This window comes from Passer domesticus, chromosome 5 (assembly GCF_036417665.1).
Source record: "Passer domesticus isolate bPasDom1 chromosome 5, bPasDom1.hap1, whole genome shotgun sequence".
Lineage (NCBI taxonomy): Eukaryota > Metazoa > Chordata > Aves > Passeriformes > Passeridae > Passer > Passer domesticus.
The window spans coordinates 32,210,605-32,227,633 of NC_087478.1; the positions used below are offsets into that span (position 1 = coordinate 32,210,605).

At 37.3% G+C, this 17,029-nt stretch overlaps 1 protein-coding gene across 5 annotated transcripts in view; it reads left to right on the plus strand.

Annotated features, from left to right (window-relative positions):
* The window catches only part of HMGA2 (high mobility group AT-hook 2), a 110,008-nt gene that overhangs the window by 2,915 nt on the left and 90,064 nt on the right, over window positions 1-17,029 (plus strand). For all 5 annotated transcript variants that reach the window (XM_064419411.1, XM_064419410.1, XM_064419407.1 and 2 more), the window contains 2 exons: window positions 828-914; window positions 8,377-8,427. In XM_064419411.1, coding sequence (XP_064275481.1) covers window positions 828-914; window positions 8,377-8,427 — 138 coding nt within the window. The remainder of the gene's footprint in view (window positions 1-827; window positions 915-8,376; window positions 8,428-17,029) is intronic.

Here is a 17,029-nt window from a genome sequence, read left to right on the forward strand (position 1 = left end):
GGCATCCTGTAATATGAATGAAATGCATAATATTCAAGACTAGAAGAGTTTTATAGTGTTTATGATTCACTGAATAAATATTTGGAATCTGAATTCTTAGTAATTCATACCCAGTTTTAAGGACTGGTTATTTACTGGCAGGCAAAGGAACTAGTTAAGAAAATAGCTAAAATAATCAGTGTCGACACATTTTCGAGTTGAGGTTTTGTTTCAGATTTTTCTTTGGTCGAGTTTTTTTGGCTTACAAGTGTTCTATTTGAAGAAACGTTTAAATTTGCATGTTAATATGAATCAGTTTTCTTTAGAATAGGTGTGAATATAATGCCGACTGCAGAACAACAAAAAAAAATTGCCCCCTTGAGAGAGAAGTAGTCTCATCTTACTTTACAATATTCGGGTAGTAAACTTTTTTTTTCCCCAAAAAGCTTGTGCTAGAAACTGCATGGGATAATTGTATCTTACTATAATGCAATGCAATTGAAATTAAATGGGTAACTGTTATTTTTTAAATAACTGCTCTTATATGAGGGAAATCATAGCCATCTTTAAAAATGTGTTTCCTGCTATAACTTACATGTTAGAATATTCACACTTTCCCAAGTTTTTCTATGCAATTGCAAGAGAAGTTAAACTCATTTATTGTGCAAAAATCTATTTTTTCCTTTACCTGGAGTTGCTAAATTTTTAATGTTGCATTATTAATATGATGTTATTTAATGACACTGTTAATTCATATGTTTTAAGCAACTTCTCAGTTTAGTTTATCCTTTAGAACATCTGGGTTAGTTGTAGCCTCTTGCCACAATAGCATGTTTTCCTGTATTTAGGAACCAACTGGTGAACCATCTCCTAAAAGACCAAGAGGAAGACCCAAAGGAAGCAAAAACAAGAGTCCCTCTAAAGCAGCTCAGAAGGTGAGATTATTAAAGATAAAAAAATTACTAATGCTGTTTTTTTCAATCAACTGGTAGCAAAAAAATCCAATAATTTAGGCTGTGAAGTGTGGGATTGGAACTCTTAATAATGGAACCTACATAAAGCATGAATTTCACATTTTTAAAATTAGAATGAATATCAACACCCTAAGTACAGAACCTGTAAGGACATCTTTTTTAGTAGTCTACAAATTAGTGAAATAACAATGTATTTCATGAGAAACCATGAGATGTCCTGTATCTAGTAAGGAAGTCAATGTTAAGGGTATTATTTTCTTCATTAAGATTTTAGTAAGAGCAAGATTAATTTCTTGCCCACTTACAGTTGTTACTACTACAGACCAAATCTGTATATTAAAGCTAAGTGCTTTGTCAAACATAAGTTAATTAGGAGTAAATCCAATTATGTGCTGATGGAAATAAGTGCATATATTGAAATTTACAGCTTTAAAATGTGATGGTAAAGTCAACTTCCAGTTACAGTAAAAGCCTGTTATATCTTGTTTAGTAATCAGTTTCAAAGAGACTTTTACTGGAAGTGCTTTTAGTCTTCTGAACCACTGTTTCTGCTTGGTGATGGGACCAAACTTTATTCTGGTGGTTCTGATTACCTTCAGCTACAGGAGAAGCTCCCTGAAGTCACTGCATTTAGTGCATGGACTTTACATCACAAATACAACATGAAAATTTGACTAAATTTTATTTGAATTGGGGAAAGCACCCCATTAGAAAGCTGTGTTATCAAGGCAAATCATGCATACCCTTCTGTAAGACATATTTTAGGGAAGGCAAATTGTTGTGTATGGGCTTGAAAACAAATATGGGAGGTTTGTTTATGTTGTTGGTTGTACAGCAGTTAGCACTAGTTTACAGGTACTAAATCACTAAAGCTTACAAAATCTGGGAATGAACTGTAGTGCTAAAGTGTATCAGTATCTTTTAAGGAGGTGCATGACAAAACGTGTGGAAGGTATTTGTGTCCTCATCTAAGTATGGTGCATTTTTCAGTATGCCTATGGTACTGACCATATTAAGTTTGATAGTTTTCAGTGTTATAAATTGCTATAGCAACTACTGATAAATATTAAATCATTAAAAGGTGACTATGGTTTCATGTCTGTTTTGTTTAAAGTTTTTTCAACATTTGTTTGAGGTACTTTTTCAACTGTCTTTAAATTCAAAATTAGTTGGGGTTTTTTTGGTTTTTTTTTTACTTTATGGGTTGGAAAAAAAAGAAGCATGTTCTGTCAAGAAATCCATGAATTAGTAAAAAATGCTTTGCAGGTTAAGTATTAAAAATCTTTCAAAGCCATTCTGCAAGGTAATGTGCTTAAAATGTTGATTTTTTTTTCTTTATACAGTAAAAGCATTCCTCAGATTCATGTTAAAATAGTTTATATGTCACTCTTCAAAAGAGAAGGAGAAGTTTTTTATTAGTCTAGCAAATCCAAATGTGAGCTTTAGTATTTTAAATATTGCTCCTATGAGTGTTGGCTTTCCTAGGAGAAACATTTGTAGTAAGATACAATTTTAAGTAATTTGTAGAAATGTTTTTAAAGATGCCTCTAAAAAGAATATTGCCATTATTTCATTTATATAAGTGATTTGGAAATCAGTATAAATGGAAAATAATTTTAAAATATTCATATGTGTGTAGGTTTTTGAAATCAAGAGTTTTCCAGATAATTCTGATACAAAGTTGTGCTTTCCCAGTCTAATTTACAAACTGAGTAATTTCATTGTAACATTTTGATTTTTCAGAATGCATCAAGTTACTGCTCTAATTAAAGCTTTTGGGTGTTGCTAATATAAAAAATTGACCAAAGACCACGTGTCTTTTTTATAATAGAAAAAACCCTTTGAGGGGTATGTAATTACAAGTCTTATTGGTTTCTAGGTTTATGGATAAAGTATGTGTTTGATAAATCCTCTAAAACATAAAACACTTATAAAGCCTCACTAGAAGAATGAGACTGGTATCAGATTTCAAATAAATATTTTAGCCCTTTTTCCAAATTGATAATTAGCCCTCTCTAAAATAGTTCAGCTTTTCACCAGGTATCTCCAAGTATATTTTAATGTAAAATTATTTCTAATATTTTTCTAACTGTAATGTGGATGGGAATGTTTTGGCACTGTAAGAAAGCTTCATTTGGTGGTGAGGGTATCACCTCTAAAAGGAGTGAACTATATGTTCAGTTTTGTGGTACACATATTTACCCATACATATGCATACATGCACTCATTAAGACTTTCTCCAGTCTGTCTCAGCTCCCAGAAAGAGCACTGGGTATCTTAGCTTAAGCCCCTCTACATGTGAACCTGGGCACTATACACCCAGCTGGAATTGGCTGGAATTTCTAAAGAATACTGCAGTGCCCTGTGTGTTTCAAAGGGAGCTCATTGAAATGCTTCAGAGTGTTCACAACATGTTAGATAAACGTCGGCCAGGAGAACCCACCGAGCAGCCATGAGAAGGCACTCATGATTAATTGATTGGGTGTTCTCTTGCAAAGCATTACACATCACAATTAAAAATGTATTGCACAAACTGGCAGAGTTAAAAATACTCCAGAACTGGGGCTTTCTTTTGTTATACTTCAAAAAGGAAATACCCTTAAATCAGCTGATGGACAATTTTCCTTGGAATTGTGGTTGTGTTGTATATTTAAAATTTCTTGGTTCACGGGATTTTTAAAAAATTTTTGTTTGGGTTTTTTTTTTTTTTAGCTTTAAGAGCTTGTGTTTGGTCTTAGTAAACTGGCCTTGGGGCATCTGAAAACAAACTGTGCTTGTTAGGAAATTAGCAATGTGAAACTTGACAATGCATACAAAATGTTGCAAAACTAACTGAACAGCTAATAATGTGGCAATTACTCTAATTTTGGTAATATGCTTTCTTTTTTCCTTAAAGCCTTGCATATCACACATGCTTAAGTTTTTATAAACTAGGCACAAGAAATAAACTGCGTTTTGTAGAAGACCAGACCATTTCTCAATTGTTTAATTTTTACAAACAGGAGGAACACAATGTGTTACGAGATAGATAAGAAGAGGTAGAGCCAAAAAACTGCTGGTCGCCTTGCATTTGAGTCCCCACAATTAGGTTGTTATTATGCAGTCTGGATCTTTAAACAGGTTATTCTGTCATTAATTTAAAATATTTTTCAAAAAACAGCAAAATGTGAATTTGGTTTTGGGTTTTTTTCTCCCTAAAGCACAACTATTTTTTCAGAAGATCATAGTGGGGTGTTTGTGATTGAATTTTATATTTTATTATTTTATTTGTTTGGTGAGCTGTGTTTCCAGCCCATCACATTTCCCTTTCTAGGGCTTTTTTTTTTTTTTTTTTTAGTTCCTATAGTTTGACTTGACAAAAATACTGTGTAGGCATAAACACTTTCCTGTTTGGGAGCAGGAAACACATTTGTTACATTAAAAAAAGAATAGTAGCTACTAGATTGTCATTAAAGGAATTGTCAAGGGATGTCCCTGGAATATACAATGGTAAAAATTCTTTAGTAAAATTTACCTTCAGCTAAAATATGTTGAGTTTTATTGTAGTTATTGGTGTAGTGAGATTGACTAAAAATGCCTGCAGAGCTTGGTGCATCATCCTCTGAAAACTAGAGCTGTTGATCGTATGTGTGACTACACTTGCTATTGTCCCTACTTTACATGGCCAGGTTTGGTATGTAGAAAGGCGTGCCCCTGGGTTAAGCAGTCCAAAGGTAAAAGAAAAAAAAAACACCAAAAAAAACCACCAAAAAAAAAAACAAACCAGAAAAGTGCATGTGAGCAGGACTCTGCCCTGAATTGGGTCATGAAAATCTAGTTGGCTTCTCCATGCTTCATTCATTTTCATCTACATCAGCCATTACAAGCTTAAAGGAAAACAAGATCAAATTTATCAGGGGATTGTATCATGGTTATTGCACTGAAAAAATAAGAGACCTCAAAATCAAATGTTTTGACCAAGATAGGAAAAGCAGAAGACTGATTTTTGTTTAGCATTAAAATGGATAAAACAGGACATGGAAAGTGTGATGTTTTTGTACTTAGTCAATGCCTAAGGTTTTTTTTAGGAGTATATTTTGACTAAATAACTGTGTGGTTTTTTTGAGAGGGACGCATTCCTGGACTAGGTCTTTTGACTCTGTTTGACAACAGTGATCTTCCTCCTGAAAACTATCACTTATTTTACCTGACTTACAGCTCTGACACATTTTATCTGAGATATCCAGCAGATCATTTTGCAAAGTAGATAGAATTCTTCAGATCTGGATTCTGTTGCATTTGAGGTCTTCCTTGACAATACATAGATGCCCAAGGAGCACTTTATAGCCATTCAATTATTTATATTTGTCTTGTCTTGTTAGCTGCTTTCAGTAGTGCAGCCTTGGTTTCTGTGTGGGTACAGTGCATTTTTGCAGTAAGGAGGCAGAGATCATGGGCAGTCAAGTCCTAGAGTTGCTGAGAGAATCTGTTTGGAAGCAGGGTTGGATGGCCCTGTGGTACAGGGTTTGAGTGGATTGCAAATCTTCCTTGGGACTGTTACAGATAGCAGTAACTGAATTATGATCTTTCTCACTTGTGATAAATAAAAACCATTTCCCGTCTGGATCATGCTTTTAAATATAAGTTTAGTTCTGTTCCTCAAATATGACATTGCAAAAATGGTGTGTTCATATTATTGTTTATAAGAAATTTCATATTTTTAATGAAATACACTTTGAGTTTGATAGCATACCTGACCCTTGTTCAAACTTTGATGATTTCATGTTTCAGCTGTAAAAAGCAAGGTCATGCCTCATAGCATAGTAGCACCAAATGTTAAAAACCCCCTGACGGAGCACCACCTCTGGGTGACCTGGAGCTCTGTCAGGATTTGCCCCTAGCTTCAGGGGCAGCACTTCAGTTAAAGCCAAGAGCCAGCAGACTGGAGTGTTTCTGATGCTGCAGAAGCCTGTTGAAGAGGAAAGGCAATGTATTAGTGCTTTTGTGCAGAACCAATGGCTTACCTATCTTATACACAGTACAACACTTCTTCAAGGCTTCAATTAAAAGAAAGTCTTATGCTGTTGGAGAAAATACAGTATTTTAGCAAAATGCAGGCTGAAGAAAGAGGGAAGGAAGCGGAATATTTTCCTGAACTTCATGCATTTATTGTTACCACTGTGCTGGTACTGCTCCTTTCTTTTGTTCTCAAAGTGTTTTGTCTTTCTTCTCTCTTGAAAAGGAGATTAAAACTTCCAGTTTTCAGGTTCTTGTCATTCATTTTCTGCCGTTTAATCTGTGAAAACCTTGCTATTTACTTACAGAATCTCTCTGTACCAAAACATCACCTTTGGCATGCCTGGCTGTTTGCTCAGCTCACCTCTGGGAAAGATTTGGTTTTGATAAGAGCTATGGAAATGTTTTTCTTCTAACATGAGGTGGAAGTCATATACTGCAGGAATATAGTGCCTTTCAATCTGCAAGGTCCCCAAGCACTTGACAAACCATTAGCCAAACTAGCCAGCAGGAACACTGGCCACTTCTGACATGGACCTTGGATGGTGGTAGAGCTCAGCACTGCTGAGCCACATGGGAAGCGGCCACCCTGTGTGACAGTTTATGGCAGGAAGCAAAGATCACTAAGTCAAAGAAATCTCTCATGTTCGTGATATGTAGTTAAAATTTGTGTCCGGTTTGTATGGACTTTAATTATTAGACCAAAGTAGTTTTGTATTCAAAAAGTTAATTATTTTTAGTAGCGTTTTGGAAAAGGATCTTTCCTTCAGATGCAGTAATACACACAAGAAAATAAATAGCCTTAGTGCTCTGATAACATGTCAAGTGTTGATTTGTTAAGACCAATTATAACTGGTATTTCTTTTTAAGATTTATGCCCAGTGTTTCATGAAGTAAACATAGAAGCAGGGAGCTACAGCTTATCAACACTAAACCATATCTGTTTTTTTGCATCCTTCAGGTTACAAGTTTTAAAGAAATTGAATGCTTAAAGGAAACAAAACTCTGAAATAGACAGCTACAGGATATAGTAAATGCATTTTAACAAGTATTCTCTTAAGAGGGTTTCACCTTACATGTAACACTGGTATAAACTATTAAAGCTCGAGTTTACTCTTTTAACAAGTCTGAGTGATAATTTTGCCCTTCAGGAGTGTGAATTTTATTTTTCACAGCTTTCTTATTGTGAGGTATTTATTTCAAAATAATTGCATTTAACTCACAGGGCAGGTTTTTTTGTAAAGATTCCTCGACTAGTTCCTCAGCTCAAGTTCTCTTTTAGAGAGATCCGATTTACACAGCATTGGGTTACAGTATATGTTACAGTGATTGACCAGCAAGTGATTTATTTAATGGCACAGTTGATTTCTAAGGGCAAATCAAATACACATACAATTAACTGGGGGGAAAAACCAAAGGAATACAGTTCATGTGTATTAAAAGTTTTCTTTTTTTGGGGACCTTGTATCTGGCAAGTCCTGCCCTGACTACACATGGTGGCAAAATCCTGAGTAGAACAGGATTATTTACCTGATGAATTGTGTGGATGAGCATGGCCTAGCTAGGGAGAATAACCTGGAATTTTCATTTTAAACTCTGTAAGTTTTTTAGTGTACTACGTGAGTACTCTTTATTAGTAGTAGTATGCACAATGTCACACAGTGGAATTAGTGGAAGAGCCTATAAAAGGACCCGTATTTTCTTTAAGCTGAGCTTCACAGGCAACTGCTGGGCTTACATAAATACAGCTGTCACTTTTAGGCCCTCTTTCACATTGTGTCCTTAAACCTGGAAAAGGAAGGTGTGTTTTGGGCCATAAAAGGTTTACTTACAGCCTAAAGATATGCTTTTAGCTGGAAAACTTCATGTGAAAAGTAGAGAAATTGTTTCCCATTAAGAACGCAGACATGTTCAGGGTGACATTCTGTCCTAATTAATTTCATGCGTGAACATAATGAGACTGAAAAAGGAATTGTAGCTGCTGTAAACTGCTTTGATCCCACTTGAAACAGGCTGTATTTTTAATTTAGCATCTTCAAGTACTTTTTGATGGCATGTGAAGGACTAGATTTGATGTTCTTGGCGGTTCTCGGGTTTCCCAATTGCTCTGTGTCCCCACCATCAGTGGGATGGCTGGCCAGGAGCCCTGGCTCTGCAGAGGGCCCTGAGCAGCTGGGGCTGTGTGGGCACACTCCTCCGTGCCCCTGGTCAGGGCTGGGGACGCCCTTGGCTGCAGGGGAAGCAATGCTAGGAAATGTCAGAAAAAGCAGCCTGGTCACACATTCTGCCAAAAAGCACACAGCTTAGCTGGGGGGCCTGGTGCCACCCCAGAGGTATGATTGTAGCTAATGTTACAGGAAAGGAGCTCCTAGTTACTGAGGCTGTTAAGTAATGCTGAGGTATAAAATATGTTGTGTTTCTTTTACAGAAAGCAGAAGCCACTGGTGAAAAGCGACCTAGAGGCCGGCCCAGAAAATGGGTAGGTATTTCACTTCCAGATTTATTTGCTGTGTTATAAAGCATGTTATAAAGTCCATTCCTTTACAGAACAGTAATTTCACTTGTAAGAAAAGCATCTGTCTTCTGTGTTGCTTTGTTCTGGTGGATTGACTAAAGGGTTAAGAGAGCAAAGAAGTTGATCACCGCTTCCTACCTTTAGACTCTGGTAGTTTGCTCAAGACACTTTACAATTGAATGTTTGCTTCCAGTGAATATTTATGCCTATCTTATCAGCATGAAAAGAGGCTCAACTCTTCCTTCAAAAGAGAGTAACAATGAGATAACTTGTTCAGTAATTGAGTAACAAAGGTTATAAAGGGGCACTATGGACATCAGAGGGTGATAAGACTCAGATGTAGGGTGCACTGAGATAAAGTTTAAAAACCAAAATGCTTTTGTTCTACATTGCCTGGAAACATGCATATTTTCCTTAAATCCAGTGAGAAAGAGCACAGATGAACAGCAGGATACTTGCACTTAGAACTTACTTTTTCCACTCACAGTCATTTTCATGCCTCATATATTTGTAGTGACTGGTAATATATTTCATTAAAAGTTTCCGCTTTTGCTGACCCCATTTAGTCTTCAGAAATGTCTATCAAAAGTGTGTTTTTTTTCTTTGGCAATGGAAGTATTTCATTCTTAGGTACTTGAAATTTTGTATTCTCACTGATGTTTACAGCTAATGAGCCTGGTGCACCTCTCCTCTGTGTGTTTTTCTCTTGTGTATGGGCTTTCATATGGGGTGTCACTGGGAAAATGGGATTGAATATTAGATAACAAAAAGGTGTGGCTGTGTGCTTCATCATAAGTGAACATTTCTCATTTCCCTTTTCCAGTTCCCTTTCCCTGCTCAACATTTTTCTTTAAACTTCTGTTTCAAATCCACCCCTACCATCTCAATTTCAAGCCCTTTTTTCATTCCGTAATCTCTTTCCTCTTTGTCAGTCCTGTCCTTTCCCTCTCCATTTTGTTCAGTTCTTTTGCATAGCTGTTAGAAGAGTTATAGAGGTATATGCTTGCAGAAGCTCAGACAGCACAAGAAGGTACTGAAAACTACAAGTAAGGTTCTCCAGAGTATTAGCCACTAAACACAGGAAAGCTGGCTTTAGCAGTCACTTTAAGAACTAGTTCTATTGCATTTTCCAGTGAATGTTCCACAGGATATTTTTTGGAGAAAACAGACCACTGCATACTAGATGAGTGGTTTATACCTGTAGTTGTTAAGTCAGGCACTTTTCAGGTACATGAGGAAGCTTACTGCCATTAAAAAAGTGGCTTTTTGAAATGTATCTCTGCTGGTGATCTTCCTCATAAGCAGCTTGGGGAAGGCAAATGCCAAAAGCAGTAAAATGTGGGTCAGTTTCTGCCTGCTTCCTCCTGTCTGCCTTGAACCTTGCGTATCTGGGCGCTGACTGTTGCTTGTTTGATCCTCACTTTGGGTGCAGTCTCTGGGAAACAGCAAAAATTTATGAGAGTAGTTAATTGATAACAGTCAAGCCATCTCCTCTGAGTTTGGGATGTGTGACAGGTGAATAGGGATGGTTGAAGAATTTTGGGGAAAAGGGAAAAGGCAGCAACCTGAAAAGTTAAAAAGGTTTTCTCTTCCAAGTACTCATTGTCAGAAACTAAGGTGAGTGAAAAGGGCTAATACAGCACTTCTGGCAGCTTGTAGTCTAGAATGTTTCCCTTTTAAGTTTGTATTTTTATGGGGAAGAATAGGCAGAATCAGTGGAGCATTCAGTATGGCATAGGTTATTTATCAAGTCAAGAATCCGATTTTCAGAAATGGGAATTACTGGAATGGGTTGTATTCATTACTTTGTTATGAGACCAATACTTTCAACAGTTTCACTCACTTTTTAAAAATTTAATGCATATTTTGCAACTTGGTGTTACTTTGCTGTTGCACCTGTTGAGAGCGTAGTCTTTTTACTTTGTTATTCCGATGATGTGATTGCTTCTTGTAATTTTTAGAGATAATTCTCCAAATCTGCAGCTTGCACTGAAATAGTGGCACGTTTGATTCTCATGGTCTGAAGAAATTTTCCCCTTCTCTTTTTTCTCTCTTTCCAGTTTAAATTGAGTTCACAGGCTCCTTTTAGCTTGTAGTTGAAATGAGGGGAGGAGTCTGCCTGAAAGCAGATGGTACAGCATCATCCTTTTTGTTTAGACCTCCAACATGTCATCAGAAAATGTCTCTTTTTATCACCCATATTTCAGTTTAATCCTTAATGACTATATTCTTCCTTAATCCTATTTATTTATATGTCGGGCCTTAATGATGATGGTTTCCTATCTGTGCAAGTAAGGAGCGTGTAGGATTTTTTTCTTGGAGAGGGCAGAATTCTACATTTTCATAAGTTTATAACCCTTTTTTTGGGAGTCTAGATGTTCTGTGTCATATGTTGTTCATCAAATTGTAAAGTATTATTTCTGCTGTTTCCTTCAATATGCACATGCAGAGACATACGAGCTAACAGACCACTGTAGAATTCCGGTAGCTGGTCTTTCTGCTGGTTCAAATTAAGTATTTAATGTTTGTGACTCACAGTGTATTTATTTAAATATTATTTTTTAGAAGAAAAGTAAATCCTTTTTGACTAGTACAAAACTGAGAGGGGGAGGGAGAGCCCATGTGAAGAGGGCAACAAGCCCGGTTTATCACAAGCATATGAGACATCAGATGATCTTTTTAATGCAATAATGTGTACTTTGCAAAGCTGTCAAGGGAAAGAAGACCCTTGTCAATAGGATAGACGGTAAAGATTAAGGAAAATCTTCTGAAAATAAAATATTCATCTACATGGAAAAGCTTTCTAAATGTGGAGGGCTAATTGAATGAAAGTCCTGAAGATAACAAGGTCAGGCAGGTGGGAAATGAACATAGTTGAAATCAGCCACACAGTGCTTGCTGCTGTAAAACACCTTCACTGTAGGTTGCTGCACCCGTGTGAACACATTGAAGGCTGTGAGTCTATTACCTATTAACTCTCTTCATGGGGGCCTCAGTACTCCTTAATTTTAGAGGTTTTATTGCACAGGCATATTCTGAGCTTCTTGGATGCATCTGCATTAGTGTGTTAGGTCACATCAGGAGTATGCTTTGGGAATGCATCTCCCTTTTCCCCACTTACTGTATGTGAGGTGTAGCAGTCCCAGAGATCATTGGTTGGACTCCTTGCAAATGAAACCAAATTGGAAGATGTACTGTAGAAGTGCAGTCTGTTAGACATTAAAGCCACAGGACTAGGCTAGAGTGAAATAAAAACCTCTTGAAGGTGTGTGGTTTGGACCTTAGGTCCTCAGCACCATCCTGTGGTCCACATTGTAGACATAGCCTTTGATGCTTAAAAAAAGCTTTTGAAGCTACCTGGTTTTTATTAGCAGAATTATTTTATGTAGCACAGGTATAAAGTCAAATTCACATTCAGAGGAGTTAGTGAAAGGTTTGTCATTAACTTCATCAGGGCCACGTGTTTGCCATTGAGGCCTGATGCTGCTGCTCATGGACTCAGGGACTGTTTTGCTCATGGCTTCACATAGCCCTTTGTAAAGATCTATCAAAGGTTTTTTATTTTACTTATTTCATTTGTGTATGCCTATAATTTGACTGAAAAGAAGGGACTGGAGGTTTATGAGTAGAGCAGAGGACTAAGTAATCAATTGTTTTGCTGTTTGTTCCAAAGAACTGCATTGGAAAGCCCTGGAAATGTCATAGTCTTCTAGGGGTCTCAGGCATCAATTTAATTGAGGAATCTGAAATCCATTTTTGAAGTCGATGCTGAAAAGGGTATTTTTTTTTGTTTGTTTTTTATTTCCATTGGGTTTTTTGAGTCTTTAGGTAGAATTTTTTTGCATTTCCAAATTATTTGACTTGAACCACAGACTCTCTGCATAGCATGGCAGAGTTGTTCCAGGGGAGCAGTCCAGAGCTTTTTACAGCCTTGAGCAGGACTTTGTGAGGAGAAGAAATGGCTGATTCCATGCCATATAGCTGTTTTAAAAGATGGATAGATGCAATTCTAGAATTTGCATGGTTATCACAGCAGAAGATAGTTGGTGACCTTCTGACCAGGGACACGCAGGACGCACATGAAGCATCTGCTTGTGCCTCTCATCACTGAAGCCTTAGTAAGAACTGTGACTTGTTCAGAAAACTTCCAACAATTTTGATTTATTCTAAACAGTATAGAGAGCACATTTCAGTTTGATTGGAGATAGATAATAAGAAATTAATTTCCTTAAGCAGATTTTTAATCTGGTCGTAGTCGTGATCGTCTAGACAACCTGAGATGGTAGGGGCTGTTCAGGCTGGAGAAGGCTTCAGACAGACCGTAGGGCAGCCTCCCAGTAACCAGAGAGAGCTACAAGAAAAATGGAGACGGACGTTTTACAAGGACCTGTAGTGATGGGGCAAGGGGAGATGGCTTTAAACTGGAAGAGAATAGTTCAGGTTAGATATTAAGAGGAAATTGCTTGCTGTGAGGGTGGTGAGACACTGGAACAATTGTTCAGAGAAATTGTGAATGTCCCACCCCTGGAAGTGCTCAAGGCCAGGCTGGATGGGGTTTTGAGCAACCTGGTCTAGTGGAAGGTGTCTTAGCCCATGGCAGGGTGTTGGAACTAGGTGGTCTTCCAGGTCCCTTCCAACCCAAACCATTTGATGATTATATGATTGATGATTATAGCACTTTATAAATGAGGGCAGTTTCATTTTATACAGAATGCCAGTTTAAGCAGAGCCAAACCACATTTAAAAAATATTGCAAAAATGCTTTTTTATAGTAACTTTTTCTTCAGATTATTTCCAGTTCAATTCTGACATAGCTGAGATACAAAACCTTGAACATGGAATTGGTGAGATGTTTCTATGCCAGCAGTTCCTGTGTCAGGCAAGGACTCCTAGTGCTCATTAAGATTTTGAAAATGAGGTTCTCAATTTTGAAGAAATATATACCAAGAAAATCCCATTGCCTCAGAGGACCTGTCAATGTTTTGAGGCTATTTCTTGCCTCTGTTAGCTCATTTGGTCAGAGCATGATGTTAGTAACACCAACGTTGTGCCTTCAGTGCCCAGACAGACGTTCACTTAAGACTTGGACCTGATGATCCCTGTGGGTCTCTTCCAACTCAAAGTGTCCTGTGAATATGTGAACACTGAGCCTTTCCACACCTAAGTCAAGTTTCTGCCTGATAATGACGTACTCAGTGATGTGAAGTCATTCGACTAGTATTTCTTACTTCTTATGCAGGCAGTCTTTTTTGTCTCATATGAAGTCATGGTCTAAGAGATGCTTAAATTCCTGCAATCTTATTCACTGGGTGATAGAGAGAAAGGAGAATGTTCTGACATCATAGTCCATCCTGCTCCAAAGAAGGCTTTGTTATAGCAGTGGTGAATTCTCAGTTGGAGTTACTAATCTTTTGTCACGATGGAAGACAACCTAGACAATAAAATAGGACACATCATGGTCTAAGAGATGCTTAAATTCCTGCAATCTTATTCACTGGGTGATAGAGAGAAAGGAGAATGTTCTGAGATCATAGTCCATCCTGCTCCAAAGAAGGCTTTGTTATAGCAGTGGTGAATTCTCAGTTGGAGATACTAATCTTTTGTCACGATGGAAGACAACCTAGACAATAAAATAGGACACATAATTGACTGTTAGATAGCAAAAGGTTAGTGTGAGACTTTACCCTCTCTGATGTGGTGCTTAGCAGTGAATCCCTAAGCTAGGCTGTTTCTACTGTTAAGCTAGGCTGATTCTACTGTTGAGAGAATGTGTGTTTGTTTAAAATAAGGACTGCTGGGTCCATCTGGAGCAAGACATGGCTGAGAAGAAATTTATATTTTGTGTATTGGATGATGAATGAGAAGGTTAGTATTTATGTAATGACCAAAGATAGCGCAGATAAAAATTCTGTGTCTTGTTCTTGGAAGAGTAACATAATTTCAGGTTTTTTGGAGTCTTTACAACTTTTGATTGCTATATCTATGGTGTTACTGCTTCATGTGAAGCACATAGTGAAAATTTCCAAAAGTTGCGGTTACTTTAATCTTCCAAACAACCTTAGCTTCCTTCTGGAGGTTATAGGTACTATTTTATAACTTGGTAATATAAAATTCCTTCTTTCTTGAACATGTTCTACATTTGTGTGGGCAAGAACATCACCTGAGAGTGTTCATTGTTTCAGTGGTCTAAAGAGCCTGAAGGGGCTTTTATAATTATGAAAAAAGAACTATTGACCTCTCCTTTAAAATTCCTAAACTTAGGAAGTGGATTGAGGACATGAATGAAAAGCCTTAAAATGTTTATACCTATACACTTACTTTCCAGTTCAGATGACTTGTAAAAGAAATCATCTCTCAAAACATGAACATTTTGAAAGAAAGCAGTGATTGTTAAACTTCCCTCTTCTGACTAACAGATGCTCTTTTTTTTTTTCTTTTGCCAATTTTTAGTTGTTTGCCTTTTTTACTTTTCAATTCAACATTTCAAGAAAGGAATAAAATCATCTTAAATGCTTGTACCAAATGCATTAAAAAAATCACTAAAAATACATTATGTCTCCCCAGTGTGCAGAGAGGTATGTGCCTTAATTTCTTTAGACATTTGTCTGAGCAAATAGTGTCTTTCCTAGGAATTTCAGAGTCCTGTTCTTTGTTGGTGTAAATGGATGTGGCAACATTTATTTGAAAAAGACCACAACAGAAAATTTAGCCATGATACTTGTTTTCTAAAATGCATTTATATTAGCAAACTGATATTTCGCTCATTCTCTAATTCACTTCCACTTCTTTTAAGGTATATTAAAAGATATCATCTCAGCTAAAAAAGAATTTTGACTTCATCTGACGTTTCAGACTACTAAAGGGAAAATCTTTTATTCTGTTTGAGGTCCAAAGAGGAACTTTTATCAGATAAAAAAATGCACCAGATAAAATTAGAGCATCTCTAGGGAAAGGCAAACTGAAGTTCTTAGCAATTCCCTTTTTATGATCTCAGATAACAGGTGTTCAATAACTTTAAGAATCAGTTTTCTGTTTGGCTGTGTACTTTGGCTTCAGAAGCCCCGCTGCCCGTTGTACGTACCAGGAAGCCGAGCACTGAGGTTGTTTGCGGCAAGATCAGGAGGCATTCTCGTGCCTGCAGTGTTTGGATTCTTAGGGTTTTTTACTAGCACAGTTACCAGCAAATCCAAATACCTGACAGAAAATCAGGTAAAGAAAAGTACAGGCATTCATTCTTCCTCCTGCGTTTCTATTTTCTCCATTGGAAATGTTATGAATGCAGAAAGAGAAGCTGGGCCTCACCTCCATTGAAAGTGTACTCCACAAGGTTAATTGCCTTGCCCAAGGAAATCTGTAGGAGAGCCAGGAATAGAACTCGGATTTCCTGGCAGCCTGCCCTGTGCCTTCAGCTCAAGGCCATGCTCCTCCAGTAAAGCTTGCTTGAGCGTACATTGGATGAGGCAGGAAGGGAAACATTTCACTTTTCAATCCTATATTTTAAACCAATAGATGTTTTTTTACCTGTTTCTATAAATTCAGGTGTGACAATTTCAGTATCTCTGGTATATGTCTAGGTGGTGGGCAGTGATGAGTAGGAGTAAGATATTTAAAAAGTCTATATGTCATCCAGATATTTGACAGACATGTAGATATGGACCTTAGGGACACGGTCTAGTGGTGGGCTTGGCAGCGCTGGGTTAATGATGGTACTTGATGATCTCAGAATTCTTTTCCAACTGAAATGATTCTGTGATTGTGTGATTCCATATACAGGATAGAATGAAGAGATTCTGGACTGGAAGGGTTTTGAACCAATCCCACATACATGACCGAAGGATATTTGATGCATAATGATATTTTTTCATCTTTGTACCTTGATTACATAGAAGTCCAATATGTATTGATTAAATGACAGACACAGTCACAAAAACAAGGTGTCTAGTTCCTTGAATATTTGGTATATGGTTGCTCCCCTTTTGAGCATTAGCCAGTCTGAGTCACAGCTGTGGGACAGGGCCATTCCAAGCCACCTCATCTAGGGATAGATGAGTCACCTCATCTATTTCCATTCCCTGTCCTCTTGAAAGGTAGTGCTGCAGAAGGAATGAAAACCCATGCTTTAATGTGTGATCCAGAAGAGAAGATTCAGAATCAAGAATCCTAGGTTTTCTTAAAATTTCTCACAGATTGTGCCTCTCCTTTAACACAATTTATTTTAATATAATTCTGCTTTATACTGCAAGCCCCCATGGTGCAATAGCCCTACAGGAAGATATCAAATTTTTTCTCTGCAAGAAAAGGCCATCTTATAAATGGCTTCAGTCCCTGTGTGGGTGAGTTTACTCCTGTCAATTAAGAGTTACCATAATAATTAAAGGCAGGTAATGCTTTTAGCTTTGTTCTGCATTCTGTACAGATCCAGTCAGGCAGTGTGGATGCCAAAGGAATGTAGTGTTGATCCTCTTCTGGAAGAGTTTGGGGGAGACTGATACTGTGATAATTAATATTTGGAGATTATTTTCAGGTGTTTGAATGAAAGTCATTATATGCTTTTAAGTGCAAGTAT